The following is a 14,570-nucleotide window of genomic DNA, read 5'->3' as shown; positions in this document are numbered from 1 at the left end:
CTCCTTTTGCCCTTCCCAGCTGCAGCTGCAGCCCTGAGTCTCAGACCCTGTGTCTGAGAGCAACACTCGTGACATTCGAGCTCTGTCCTCACTAAACCTCCAGCAAAGCTGAGCCTTTGGAGCCTTCCAAAGGCCTGAAGCCTCTCCCTAACTTGGTTGGTCTCCAGTTAAGTCAGCAGACACAGCAAAGGTGAGCGAGGCCAGTGTCCAACCCAGTGCAGGGCTGGTATCGTTGTGACACTGGATCCCTGCCTGGGCAATCAGCCTCTCCAGTGCCCTTCCTGCAGGGAGGAGGTGGACACGCTAGTTTTCCAAAGAACACAAATGCAAACAAATATCTGCTTAACCTTTCAACACAGGAATTCTTTAGTAGTGAGATCAAGACCTACATAATGTTTTTAGGAGAGATGGGAGTTTAAAAAGAGAGGAGAGTCCAGGGACAGCTTTGCTCAAGTGCTTACCCAGAACAAACTGAAACATTTCTGTGCTCACTTTCTGGATGAGTGGATGTTGGCTGGTAGAATTTGCATCAAAATAACAATTTTTAGAACAAAGAGTGCAGAAGTGTCCTGGAAAGTAAATGTCTGGTTCGCACTACTTGGTTCCTTCCCCATGAAGCAATTTGTGAGGGCAAAGCTCGCCACGGGCAGGGCCCTGCACTCCTCTGCCTCTCTTGCCTCCTGTGTTGTTTGACTCCATTGCTCTAAAGCAATTAATGACATTTCAAGTCATTCTAACCAAAAAAGGGCTCACTAGACATCAACACCATTGTCACACGGAAGTGCAAACAGGAAAAATGCCATCCAAGAGTAATGAAGGTGGTGCCATACAGGGGAAAGATTTCACCTCCATTAAAGCTTCCTTGTGCTACCCCAGTGGAGACAGGAGAGGGTTTCACCCTCCAAAATGTATTCTTCAAAGCTCTGACTCTTACTGACTTAGAAAAAGCCCTTCAACGTGCACTTTTGGGAGATCCAGCTCAGATGTAAGAGGTCCTCAAGCTGTCCAAGGCAGGTTGAAGACCAGCTTGGAAGTACTTCGCTACTTCCAAGTGTTGAGTCCTCTTGTAGACTGGTGTCTGCTCTGAATTCCAGCTATTATGCTGGGGAGCGTTACCCACAGCCAGGTGTTCCCAAGCTGCAACACTTGGTGACTAAAACCAAAGCTGCAGCAACTAAATAAGCAATGAGCACAAGGTCAGATCCGAAGGGTTGGATCACCCCATGCACCTTTCACAATTATGTTTTATTTTAATAATAAAGTTATGTAGGAGGGGTTTTTTCCACCCACAGTGAGCTAATATTTCAGATTTTTTTTTATTTTAAGATCAATGTAGCAATGTTTTGAGACAAAAATGTTTTAATCATGAAGTTTTAATTATGAAGGAAATGAATCATTGGGCAAAATTACTGACAGTGTTTGTGGTGGAAATGTTTCCAGCAAAGCAGACCAGGAGGTGAGTGGGGCTTGGCAGGGCAGATATTTTGCTGTGAGTCTGTGCCATTCTGGGGAAGAGGCAGATGCTGGACGAGCGTGACTGGCTTTTAGAAAGTGCTGTGTTTAAAAATAGTGGTGTTTATGGATGAGAAAGGAATGCAAACTTTCTAAATGTGGCCATCCTGATGCTAAAGTAGGTCATGTTGCTGCAGTAAAATAGCAGCAGAGTGACCTGCTGCTGGGTTTGTTCACATGGGGGTCCTCTGCTGAGTCATGGGCATCATTCCAGCGTGGCCAGACTGCTGGGAGAGCTGCTGCAGGTCTGCTTCAGCATGGGGAAAAGCTGGGTCATCTCCTGGAGGCACTGGGAGGGGGCTACAGGTTCCTCTCCCCAGGGCTTGCCTCCAGTCTCAGTGCTGGGGGAGCACCCAGGGATGGCTTGGGAGGTTCCAAGCAGAGCAAGTCCAAAAGCACAAGGCTCCAAGGAGTCCCTTTAGGATTGCTGGGCTGGTTCCTTTGGGGCACATTGAAGCTCAGAGCTGAGCTGAGGGCTGGGTTAGAGCCTGGGGGTGCATGAGCAGCACTTGGGCCTTTAGGACAAGGTTTGCAAATGTTTTTAGCACCTCCCAGTTCTTTGCAAAGCAGCTGCAAGTTGTGGCACCCCACAATTAATGTGTTGGTTTTAAAGACCTGATCTCCCATTATCTCCTGCCAACAAACAAGCTGGTGCATCCTGAACTGCTTTCAAACATTTTGGCTGAATTGAGCTTGACAGATTTCTTCCCTGGTAAGAAATCTGAGGATGATACAGAGGCTGAAGTCCCTCAAAACCCCGTTCCACTGGGTCAGGGTTGAGATGTTTTCCCAGGACATGACAGAGCGTTCCAGGGAAACATCCTCAGGTGTTGTGCAGGCTGCTCTCTGGGGACTTGCCTCACTTCAGTCTGATGTTTTAATCACCAAGTTCATTTCAGAGAAATGTCTTCATCCCAATGGAATAATATCAGCAGCCATTTTGTTCTTCCACTGCAGAGCCCCCACACAAACTCCCACGGACACCAGAAATAGCCCTGGTGTCTATTTTTAAATAATTTCTTTGCCAGCAGAGTTCATTTCATGAAGGGCCAACAGGGTTTGGAGATCGCTCTGCATCCAAACCATATAAGGGGACCAATGTGATGAGAAATCTTCTCACTCAGTGACGGCCCCAGAGCCTCCCTGAGCTCTCCCAGATGTTCTGACTGTCACTGCCCCTCCTAGAGCTGCTTCTGGTGGCAGAGGCTCCCATGGCAATCCTTATGGTGTCATCCAGCATGTCCTGGGCTAACTCTTAGTCCAGGATTTTTGTTTCGTGTAAATCCTTGTGGAAACAAAACCTGTCCCTTGCCTGCTTTGCCTACCACTGTTTGCCCCCAGTGTTCCCATTTACCACATGACTGGTTTGCCATGGGCAGAGGAATGTGGGTGAGCCATCAGATGCTCAGAAGCACCTCATGTCATTGTCCACCTCCAGTTATGCTCCAGAAGACACTCCAGGCAGACTGGAACCTTCCCAGTGCAGTGAAAAGCTGACCTGGAGGGATTCTCTGCCATGGACAAGTATTATTTACCTTCTAATCTCTGCTCTGCACCTTGGAAAGGGCAGCTCTATATTACTGTAGGTCCACAGTAAATCAAATTCTAGCCTTTGTACAAAAGGTAAAATGGGATCCCACCCATCTGAAAACTCTGAACATACTCATAATATAAACGAGTTAGGATAAGAATAACAAATAATAGGAAAACCCTTTTTCAGGCACTCATCTGATTGCAAAAACAAGTCAGAAAAACTGGAGTTAAAGATTTCCACCAGAAAGAAAATACTACATTTCAAACAGGAGATAAAAATCTGCTCTCGGATAGCAGAACAAAGTATGAGCTGGGCTGTTCTGTGATTCTGTGCCACTGGCATCTGCTTATTCCTGATGTGTTTACAGGATCTCTGACAAGCACCCCACTGGTTTGGGTTGGAGGGCTCACTCTCCCTTTTTCTCACTCTCCTTACCTCCCTGTGCCTGGTGGCAGCCCCCCACCCTGACAGGCACAGGGCTGGAATTTGGGCAAGAGCAGAAGTTTTGAATAACCCAGATTACCGTGCAAAGCACAGGAAATTAAAAACAATTAATTCCTTGTAAATACAAATGGAGCCAGACTTCCTTTTGACTTGTGCTGCCTTTTTCCCTCCCTCCATGGCCCGTTTCCCTATTTGTGGAATCCCACACAGCTGAGGGGGAACTTGGTGGCTACAACCCTGTAACACAATATAAAAGACACATGTTTGGTGACTGCTGATAAAAGGGAAAAGGCTCCCTGGTGCATTCTTTTAGCCAACTTATTAGGAGTCCTATAAAACAGTGTATCTGTTCAGAGAGAGGAAGTTATCACTGCTCAGGTCCAAGATTATGTAAGCAAAGCAGTCGAAGAGACAAACTGACTTAAAATGTGCTCTCAAAGCTGCAGCTACTCCCCAGATAACCCAGGTAGGAGGAGAAAAGAGAGAGGAAAGCAAGAGACTTTTTTTCCCCTCTCTTTTTCCTTCCACTGCAATGAAAATCAATGAATATTCTATTGGAACCAAAAGAGCTGCTTGAAAGGCAAACACGATGGGAGATAATAGCACAGGTTCCAGCTAAAAATATTCCAAATGCTAAATAAAAAATGTCAGCAGAAGGAATGATAAGAAAAACAAGCCAGGCCTCTGCTCCCAGAATGTTAAGTTGGTAGAAAAAAACTTGCAACTTTTAAGTCCAGCAGCAAGGTTATGGAGCATCCCTCACAACTCAGGGCTTGGAAAGGAACACCTCCAATCCCTTGGGAATTTGCACCAGTGTCAGGTGGGTGCTCCAACCCCTGCTGGCAGTGCCAGACCCAAGCCAAGTGCCACCCACCGTAGTTCTCTAACTCTTGCTGGAGCAAAGAGCAACTGTTTAGAAGGGAAACTAAGAAAAAGGCAAGTAAAAGGGCACTTCTCCCCTGTTTTGGTTTGACAGGTTCAGGAGTGTTGTGGTTTCAGGGTCAGGAGTGTTGTGGTTTCAGAGTCAGGAGTGTTGTGGTTTTAAGCCCAACTGGAAATTAAGGACCACAAATCCTCTCGCTCAAACCCCTCTCTGTCCCCCAACCCCAGTAGAATGGGGAGAAGAGTCAAGGTAAAACTTGTATGTTGAGATAAGAACAGTTTAATAATTGAAAATAAAGTAAAATACAGTAATACTGATAAATGACAATAATAATGATAATAAAAATAGAAAAAACAAGTGATGCACAATGCAACTGTTCACTACCCACTGAGCCATGCCAGACCCCCCTTCCCAAACCCAGATCAGCCCCTTCCAGTTAATAGAATGGGAATGGTGTTCTATGGTGTGGAATATCCCTTTGGCCAGTTTGTGTCACCTGCCCCAGCTCTGCTCCCTCCCAGTTTCCTTTGGGAACCTCCTCACTGACAAAGCAGGAGACAAGGAGAAAAAAGTCCTTGACTTGGGATAAACATGACTTAGGAAAAAGCCAAGCCATCAGTGTGTTATCAGTACCATTCTCATTCCAAATCCAAAACACAGCACTGGAACAGCCACTGGAAGAAAGTAACTTCACCCATCTGGAACCAGGACAAGGTCCACCCCCAAGGAGAGAGACTGAGATGCTGCTCATTGCCACACCCCACTGTTTTCACTAGATCTCAATTCTTCCTGTTTAGAGAGGTCCTGCTGCCCTCAGGCTTTGCCCCCATGTTGATAAGCATCACCTTGACATGCTGGAAGCACAGGACATCAGGAGTAAGGAATGGATGTGTTACACAGGGCAGCTTGAGTGTATAGCTCAAACAAGAGAGAGCAACTGAGCCTAATACACTACACAGGGTAAACTGAAATTTCCTGACAGGGAAAGAAAAGAAAAATAACAATTTCCACAGCTGTGCCTGAGGGATTGCTTCTCTTTTGGGATCTTTTGTAAAATATTTCTGGTGCCTGTCTTTAAAAACCATGAAGCAAAGCTCATGGGTTCTATTCCAGATGACTTGTGAAGAAGAGGGAATTTTAATCATATCTGAAAGCTCCTTCGGGGCTCTGGGGTTTTTTTATAATATATGATTTATTCTAAGGCAGATTGGTTATTTCAACAGCCTCACTATTTATGCTCATCTGTGGCTTCAGCAGAACTTTTTGCAGGAGTTTACAGGGCCGAATTCCAGCTCCCATGTGGAATCTGTTACATGGCAAGTGCAGTGCACACTTGCTCCTCTTTAACTTCTGTCTTTCCCAAAGTACCATCCATTCCATCCTGACCTGAGAAAGCATCTTACCAACAGCTTGATGCTGAAGCAAGAATCTCTCAGATTTACTGCAAATGCTGTTCCTGTTCAGAAGGTGGCCCAGAGTCCATCCCTGTCCCATCCTGGTAACATCTCTAAGGGGCTCCTCGTAACTCTCAGCTACTTGAAAACCCTGACCTAACAGACAGCAAAGTAATTCCAGGTCCCTGTGGTTGTCCATGTGCTCTCATTCAGGTCTGCTGGGTGGATAGATCCCTCAAACAAATAGACTAAAAAGGGAATAGAGTATCTTTCAGCTCCAGTTTAATTGCAGGTCTCTGGTGGCCAATGCAGCAACAGGAATGTGTCTGTAGGCCAGGCTCTGGCCTTCTGCTCCAACAGTTTTGCTTGTCTTCAAATGGCTTCAGTTTGCCACTTCGGGAAAATTGATTTTTTTTTTTTTCTGGAGTGAAAAGTTACTAAAAATATAGCAAAAACCAGCTTACTCTTCTGTGGCTAGATTGGAGTCATGCCTCAGAGTATTTCCCTGCTAAATATAAAGGCCTCAAGGACTTGTATATCATTAGATCAGTTAATCCACAGTGATCAAGTAAATATCCACCCAAGCACATGTGATGAAAATAAATATTGGCATAGTTGATATAAGAGATTATTGAGAAGACTGTTCAGTGGTGAAGAAAATGTTACTCCTGAGAGATGGGAATGGGTTTCTTTATTCCTGTGCAATTATATTTTCAAGCACTGATTGCAGGTAGAAAGGGAAGAGCTCATGAACACATTTGTCTACCTGGATAGATCATCATCATGGCTCAGCTTCGTGAATGAAGATTTGGGGAGGGCTCTACCCACATTTGTTACAAGCACGCTGGTGGCTAAAGAGGCCAATGCGAGATAGACACGTCTGGTTGCAAAAGGCACAGCAGAAAGACTCCTTGGATGGTATTGGCAAGACACGGTTCTTTCTGCGTTGTCTTTTCTCTTCGATGGTGATCCTGCGTGTGTTCTCAAAGGAAGCAGCAGTGTTATAGATGGGGTGTCTCCAGACCTCCCAATTGGAGGCCAGAGTAGACCAGTTATGATGATCAATATGGCCAAGGCTGAGATGTTGTTTCAGGGAGACCTTGTGTCTTCTCTTTGGGGCTCCTCTCTTGCGGCAGCCGGTGGCAAGTTCACCATAAAGCAAGATCTTAGAGAGGGGGTGGTTGGTCCTTCATCCTGGAGACGTGCCCTGCCCAGCACAGCTGTGTTCTCAGCAATATGGCCTCAATGCTTGTGACTGCTGCCTGTTCTAGAACAGATGTATTGGTCACATCATCTGACCAGTGGATGTTTAGGATTGTTCGAAGGCAGCATTGATGGAAGCGTTCGAGGAGACACAGGTAGTGGCGGTAGATGACCCATGATTCAGATCCATATGAGAGAGTAGAAAACACTATGGCTCTGTAAACACCTCTCTTGATTAAACTCCCTCAGCCCATTAACTATTCCTATTTATAAGCTTTCAATTCATTACTTGAAAGTGGAATGATTAGAATACTGAGGGCTGTACTGCCACAGGTCAGCAATGGGCTGTGAGAGGGACCTTCACTCCCCTAATTCCCAACCCCAGTGCCTGTTACCATGTGCAAACGTGGGTCTCATTAAACCTGGCTCCTTCCATCATGGCCTTGGAAATTTGACCACTGAGAAGCCACCAGGCAGCCAGAGATCTCCTCAGCTGTGACTTAATTACAAACATGTTTTCTGTTCCCCCCAGATGTGCCCTCTGGGTTGCAAACAGCCCCCCAGGTCACAGCCATTGTGGGCAGCGACATCCGGCTGACCTGCCGGGCCTCCAGGTACATCTACACCCACCTGGCCTGGCACCTCCCCTCCCCAGGGGCAGCTCCCAGTGACTCCCTGATCAGGAAAACTGGCAAATATTCCATCTCTTTGACACTGGTCATTCTCAACGTCACAAAGGAGCAGAGTGGTCTCTACAAGTGCCAAGCTCAGAACCAGCACAACAGCACGGACACGCTGGAGCAGCACACACAGCTCCTGGTGAGAGGTAGGTGCCAGCAGAGAGTGGCAGTGGGGTTGCCTTTATATTGGAGTTCTAATGTAGACTTTGTGCCCTGGTTTGGGTTAATTTTTTCCCATTACTGCATGTGGATTGACAGCCTGCCATGCACATTACACATTACTCATCCAAGCCACTGCTGGGTCTGGATAAAGTATTTGCCTTAGACATAAAGGTGATTTCAGCAGCACTTCATCTTCCTAACTCCATGCTGGGTGCAGATATGGTTGACTGAGGACAAAAGCCATCACCCCCCATGTTACTGACAGCACAACTCTGTAACTTGGGACTGTCACTCCAGATCCACATGACTTTGGTAGAAAACTCCACACACTCCCAGCTGCCAGAGATACCTAAATAGATTTGGATCCAGCAAATGTAGTCTCAAATGTCACTGGTCAAGTGTATAATCAAGTGACATGTGCCATTTATGCTGGGTAAGTGGAATGTACTTCATAGTAAAACCAGTATTTTATTATTTATACCCAAGCCCCCAACTCTTTTACTGTCATTAAAACAGTAACACTGCAGATCCTGCTGCCTGGGTCCTCTGGCTGTGGGAATATAAAGAATGGGGTACTTCTTCCAGTAGAAAGTTACCGAAAATTAGTGAAGTTGCTTCTGCTTCCTAGTGAAGAAAGCGGGTGATCATCTCTAGGCCTCCTCAGAAGAAAAGGGGCTGCTGGAATGGGTGGATTTATTGACTGTCTTCCAGTGGTGAAGAAAAGCCCAAAGCACAGAAATGGAGAAGTGAAACAATGAGCAGCAAGGCAGGGAGCAGGATCCCAGTCCTACACAGGGATTTTCAGGCTGGCTTCTCCATGTACACCACTGGCTCATGGGACACTGAGGGGACATGAGCCATGAGCACCTGTCACTGAGGGAAAGCAGGGCAGGGCAGTGCTGTGCTGGCTCCATCCCTGCTGGAGTGAACCAGGACATGCCCTGGGCAGCCAGGAACCCTCTCCCAGTCAGGCACACACAGGGGGATGCTCAGCCCACCTCAGCTGTGGCTACCACAGCTCTGATTCCACAGTGGGAGGTAAGTTATTGTCAGACCTCGTCCTGAGGTGGGAGGAAGGGAAGGAATGGCAGTGCCGGTGCTTTGGCTGATCCCCGCAGCCAGAGCACTGGAGCCACCCTGAGCATCCCCTGCCTGAGGATCTGGGCCTGCCCTGCACTCTGCATTCAGGCACTTCACTTCCCTCTCCCGTGGCATGTCCTTTTATTCAGTCAGGCAGGTTCCCACCTACACAGACACCCACACAGGATGGCTGTGGGAAAAACACAGCTGAACTGGGAATCCATCCATGGAGAACCGGAATTGTGATTACATTCCTCTGAGGGTGACAGGGGTCTGTTACTTGTCTGGCACATGGCAGAGGCAGTTCTTGTGGAGAACACACATGGAAATGCCCCTCCAAACCAACCCTCCTTCCCCTATTTCAAACAGGGGCTTTTCAGTGTTCCAACAGCCATCAGCTACTTGTCCTCAGTGCAGGTTTGGGGGATTTTTTTGTGCTGTGATTTTGTGCTGCTTGTGATTTTACTCATTGCTGTCCTGTACCTGTTAGAAATGAACGTAAAGTGGGGGTTAACATGCTTTGTAGTAAGTAAGTAACTGCACTCATGATGGAGGATGTAAAACCTTTAGAACTGTTTCCTCTTTGCCTCCTCCTCTCTTTTTTTGTGTTCACTCTGCATGTGCACCACCCACTCACTGTCCTTTGTTTTCTTCAGAGGATGAGAAACTCGAGGAGGTTTGAGCTGCAGTTGAATCTAAGCTTAGTCAGTTTGAAAATAAGCCAGACAAACTCCTCCGCTCCTCCCACAATCTCTGGGGGAATTTTGGCCCAATCTTTGCCCTGTCCAGCCCTGAGAGGCTGTGCAAGGAGTGGGGATGGCAGAGCTGAGAGAGCTGCCTTCCCAGGGCTCACTGTGGCTCTTTCCCTTTGTGGCTGCAGCAAAGGCAGCGCCGTTCGTGATCCAGAACCTCACAGACCTGGAGGTCAACATCAGCGGGAAGATCCTGCTGGAGTGCAGGGTTAGCGGGACCCCAGAGCCACAGGTGACATGGAGGAAGAATGGATACCCCATCTCAGCAGCTTCAGGTGAGGAATTGTGTGGGATATGGGATAATGGATGGCAGGGTCACCACAACACAGAGCTGAGCCAGGATGGTGCCCACAGCCTCGGGGCACACACAAACACAAATCCCAGGATATCAGAGCACTGCTGCATCTCCACATTGGCCTTGGAGGTCAAAGAAAGTGGTTGCATCCCAAGGGCTGCCCATGGATGCTCCTGTGTGCAGAGCCTGGCAGCCTGCACATAGCATGGCATTGGTAAATCAGGGAGCACTGCTGCTCGGCCTGGGGAGACAACACTTGGGTACAAAACTGAGATACACAGTGTACCTGCTTGTCAGGTGGGTCTGACAACCCCAGGCTGGGCTGTCATATGTCCCAAGCAGGATATACTGCAGCAGTCACCTCCCAGAGGTGAGGTGCATATGCCCCATCCTTGATCTCCCCCAGCACAGGAAGGGGGATGTGCTCTCAGCTCAGCTGGTCCAGAACTGGACAGGTACAGTGCCACCATGGGCTCCCTCACCTGAGCCTGGAGCTCCTTCTCAGCTCTGTCACAGAATCACAGAATATCCTGAGTTGGAGGGGACCCATCAGGATCTTTGAGTCCAACTCCAGGCCCTGCACAGACACCCCAACAATCCCATGCTGTCCCTCAGAGCGTTGTCCAAACCCTCCTGGAGCTCTGGCAGCCTTGGTGCTGTACCCACTGCCCTGGGGAGCCTGGTCAGTGCTCAACCACCCTCTGGGGGAAGGACCTTTCCTTGAGATCCAACCTGACCCTGCCCTGGCACAGCTCCAGCCATTCCCTCAGTCCTTTCCCTGGTCCCACAGAGCAGAGATCAGAGCCTCTTTCCTGCCCCTCATGAGGATGTTGAAGATCCCAGTGAGGTCTCCCCTCAGTCTCCTCCAGCTGAACACACGAAGTGCCCTCAGCTGCTCCTCACGTGGGCCCTCCAGACCCTTCCCCATCCTTGTGGCCTCCTTTGGGTCCTCTCTAATGGCTTCATGTCCTTTTACATTGTAGTGCCCAAAACTGCCCTGAGAACTGAGGTGAAGCTGCCTCAGTGCAGAGCAGAGCATGTCCTGAGATCTCCCATAAATCATGGAGGATCCCATGTCAGTAGCTGGTCCTGTGACTTTAATTTTGCATCCTGGACTAGGTCGGAAATCTAGGATCATCCATAATTCATATCAGAATGTTCTGAGAGAAACTCTTTATAGCTACTGAAGTTTTAGAAATAATTCTGGAGGGACAAGCTTGTAACTCATCCAACCAATGGAAACATAAATAAAATATTTGGAAAAAACACCTCAGGGTAAATATTTCAGCACTGTACATGGCAAGTTCTGTGCAGTGCTCTTGTTAACAACAACGGGATTCACAGGCAGAACACCTAGAAATTTGGAATGTCCTTCCCTTTTGGATTCAAAGCCTGACCCGTTTCCCTATTTCTGCCCCAATCATATCCTTAATGAAACAGATGAGCTCTTGGTGTAATGCCACAAGTCAGGAAAAATTAAACTTGGAAGATTAAATGTAGAAAAGTCTCATAGGTCATATCTAGGCAACCTCTCTCTTCCCACTCCACTCTAGCCCCTGGCTGCCTGTGAGTCCAGGATTGCTCCACACAGTGATTTTTCCAGGGATGGACATAACCTGATTTCCATGTTCCACGTGTTAGAAGTCCATCACTTTCCACAGCCTCCAGGATGTTCCACCGAGTTCCCTTTTTCCCCAGTGTATCTTATTGCTATCAGACAACCTGTCCTCCCATCCCTTCACTAACTTCCAGAGAAGTTTTCTCGGGCTCTCTCCACTCTAAATTAATAGCCACATTTGCTCTTGGTTAAATGACCCCCAAGAAATTTATATAGTTGTTGAGGAGAAAAAAATGTCAGGGAAAGGTTGTTGCCAGGCCAGAATGAGGAGCACAGGGTTAAAATGCCTCCAAACACCAGCACGTGCCAGAGCTGGATGGATGGGAGCTGTCTTTCAGTTCTCTGGCTCCTAAAAGCACTTCCAGGCAGGTAGGTTACTGTGCCAATATTAACCAAAATCCCTTACAACAGGAATTTCCATGGAAAATAACACCCTGGTCATTGAGAGGGTGAAGAAGGACGACGAGGGGCTCTATGAGTGCCGGGCGTCCAACGAGCTAGGCCAGGACAGCACGTCGGCCTTCATCAAAATACAAGGTGAGGCCCAGCCTGAGGAAAGTGCAGATGTTCTGTGGGGCTGAGGAGAACTGTTCTTCAGTCATGGACTGTGTTTATCATGTGGTCGTACATTTAACCTGCAGGCTCTGAGGAGAAATCCAACATCGAAGTGATCATTTTGGTGTGCACTGGACTGGCTGCAACTCTCTTCTGGCTCCTCCTCACCCTCTTCATCAGGAAACTGAGAAAAGTAAGAGCTCCTACATTGCACAGAGTCTGGGATCAGACTCAAGTTAATGTGTAACATCAGAGTTCAGGGATAAATGTTTGGGACAGATGGTAGAAAATTGGGCAAAATGTCCCTATGAAATTCAGCTCAAAGTTTCTGCTGGCAGTCCATTGACTTCTCCAGACATCCCTTGCACTTGTGAGGTTTCTACCCACTCCTCTGGTACCATAAAATCAGGCACCTCCCTCTTCATGAGTCAAACTGGCCTGTGAGATTAGGAAACAAAAAAACAATCCTATACGTTCTAAAATGAGGGCTTGACTTCAGCACTTGTTTCTGAAACACAGATATTAAAGGAGGCTCTGTTTCAAGAAAGATCCTGGAAATGCGCTCAAACCACACAGCTTATTTGGTCTGCCAGTCTTGCTCTTCTTTCACCTCCCTTTTGTGACTCAGGAAAGTAAACTTGCAGTAAAGTTCCAAGGAATTTAGGTCTGTTTTTCCTAAACCAAACAGCAAACAGCGAGGCAAGCACAGCTCTCTCTTCTAAATCTCACCAAACTACAGTCCCAGTGCTGGTCTCCAACATTTGAGTAAGATTTCTCCTCCTATTGCAAATACAGTGATTAAATTCACGTTCTCCTCCTTGACCTCAGTTTAACTGAGCTGTGGACAATGCTGAATTTCCTGTTATATTTTACCCCCATGCCAGTCCCCTCACTGGAGCCATCCAAGCAGAATTTCTCTCTTTGCAGCATCAGAAGTAGCAGATTCCACCAGCTTTCCGCCCATTTTAAATTGTAATAAGCAATAGCCACCAAGTGGATAGCTATGGAGAATCAAGACTGCAAAACAAAATATATAAACTATAAAAATGGCAAAATGCTCTTTAGTGCACCAGGAAGAGCAACTCCTGGAGCTCCCATGGAAAAGCACTGATTTCCTTTCACTGAGACAGGTAGAAGGCAGCAATTTTGTGTCCTCAGACTGTTTACCAGCATCAATCAGTGACTCTTCCCAACAGCAGTGAGTGGCAGGCACACATAAACATCGATGGAAAATAAGGAGAGGCAGGAGGCTGGAGTGATGGTTCAGAATACATTGGAGAGCTAAGTCTGGAGGCAGGGAACTCCCCAGACATCCCTCAGCCTCCACAGCTCTCTCCTATCAGAGTTGCAGGGTAAACACTGTGAATAATTTCTGCACCCCCTGTTTGTAGCCCGATGCCACAGATATTAAGACAGGATACCTGTCCATTATCATGGATCCGGAGGAGATGCCTCTTGATGAGCAGTGCGACCGCCTTCCCTACGACAGCAGCAAGTGGGAGTTCCCAAGGGACAGGCTGAGGCTGGGTGAGTGCTTTGGGACTTTTCTTGGAGAAGGAGGATTCCTAACAGTCCTCAATTCCAGTGGATCTGTTGTATAACCCAGGAGCAGCCTATCCTTTAGTGCCAAGGTACTACATCCTTGGATCAAGGATCACAGAGCTCAGGATCATTCTTAATGGAGAGTGGAGCACGGGTGGTAAGGAAAGGAAAAATGTTGACTATGTCAAAATAGCTGGCACCTCTTTTTCTGCCTTGGAAAAGTGAAGCCAAACTATCGACAGAGAAGAAAGGTACCTCCAGGTACTGTCCCTGCCGAAAGTATGGTTTAATTCCCATAGAGGAAAAGGGGAAGAGAAGTCAATCCAAAAGGTCACAATCTTTCAGAGAATTTTATTTTGAAGAAACCTATCAATTCATCAAATAATCAATTCCTTATTGACCATCTGAACTTGGCTTTGAGTTATAAAGAGCTAGCATGAAAAAATGAACCAATTTTCTTCTACCAGCTCATCTTACTGGCTGATGGAGCAGGGAAATGTAAAAAGCAAGTTGTGTTTGTATAGCTAAACAGTAACATCTGTGTGATCTGAGGAGTGCGGGGAATATATCTGTATTTGTGTATGCTCTTGGGGCTTCAGCTGGAAAACATGGAAGAAGGAGATAGACAAAAATCACGAAAGCTGAGATCATGGTGGGATATAAAGTCAGACTATCCGTGATGCCCGGTGCACTCTGCTGCACTGGGGGTCAGAACCCTCAGAGCACACCAGGTAACACAGGCATGACAATTCAAATGGAAGGGAACATAAAATATAATCTTAAATTCCATTTAGTAAAGCTTTGCCCTCAAATCAATGTCAATTACTGAAAGGTTAAAGGGCTGTGTCTGCCTGAGTGCCTCAACTGGCTCTCTTCATGATTCCTGAGAGATCAGGGATCCACAATCCACCCAAAC

General features: G+C 47.2%; 1 protein-coding gene across 2 annotated transcripts in view; it reads left to right on the top strand.

Moving 5' to 3' along the window:
* The window catches only part of LOC127472289 (vascular endothelial growth factor receptor kdr-like), a 131,397-nt gene that overhangs the window by 84,205 nt on the left and 32,622 nt on the right, over nucleotides 1-14,570 (top strand). For both annotated transcript variants that reach the window (XM_051790311.1, XM_051790301.1), the window contains exons 13-17: nucleotides 7,503-7,796; nucleotides 9,773-9,919; nucleotides 11,969-12,094; nucleotides 12,199-12,305; nucleotides 13,504-13,639. In XM_051790311.1, coding sequence (XP_051646271.1) covers nucleotides 7,503-7,796; nucleotides 9,773-9,919; nucleotides 11,969-12,094; nucleotides 12,199-12,305; nucleotides 13,504-13,639 — 810 coding nt within the window. The remainder of the gene's footprint in view (nucleotides 1-7,502; nucleotides 7,797-9,772; nucleotides 9,920-11,968; nucleotides 12,095-12,198; nucleotides 12,306-13,503; nucleotides 13,640-14,570) is intronic.

The sequence above is a fragment of the Manacus candei genome, unplaced genomic scaffold, assembly GCF_025592945.1.
Source record: "Manacus candei isolate 608988 ecotype Guabito, Panama unplaced genomic scaffold, ASM2559294v1 h1tg000003l, whole genome shotgun sequence".
In the NCBI taxonomy this organism is placed as follows: domain Eukaryota; kingdom Metazoa; phylum Chordata; class Aves; order Passeriformes; family Pipridae; genus Manacus; species Manacus candei.
The sequence above is the reverse complement of the archived record's forward strand: the minus strand, read 5'-3'. Positions and strand labels throughout refer to the sequence as shown.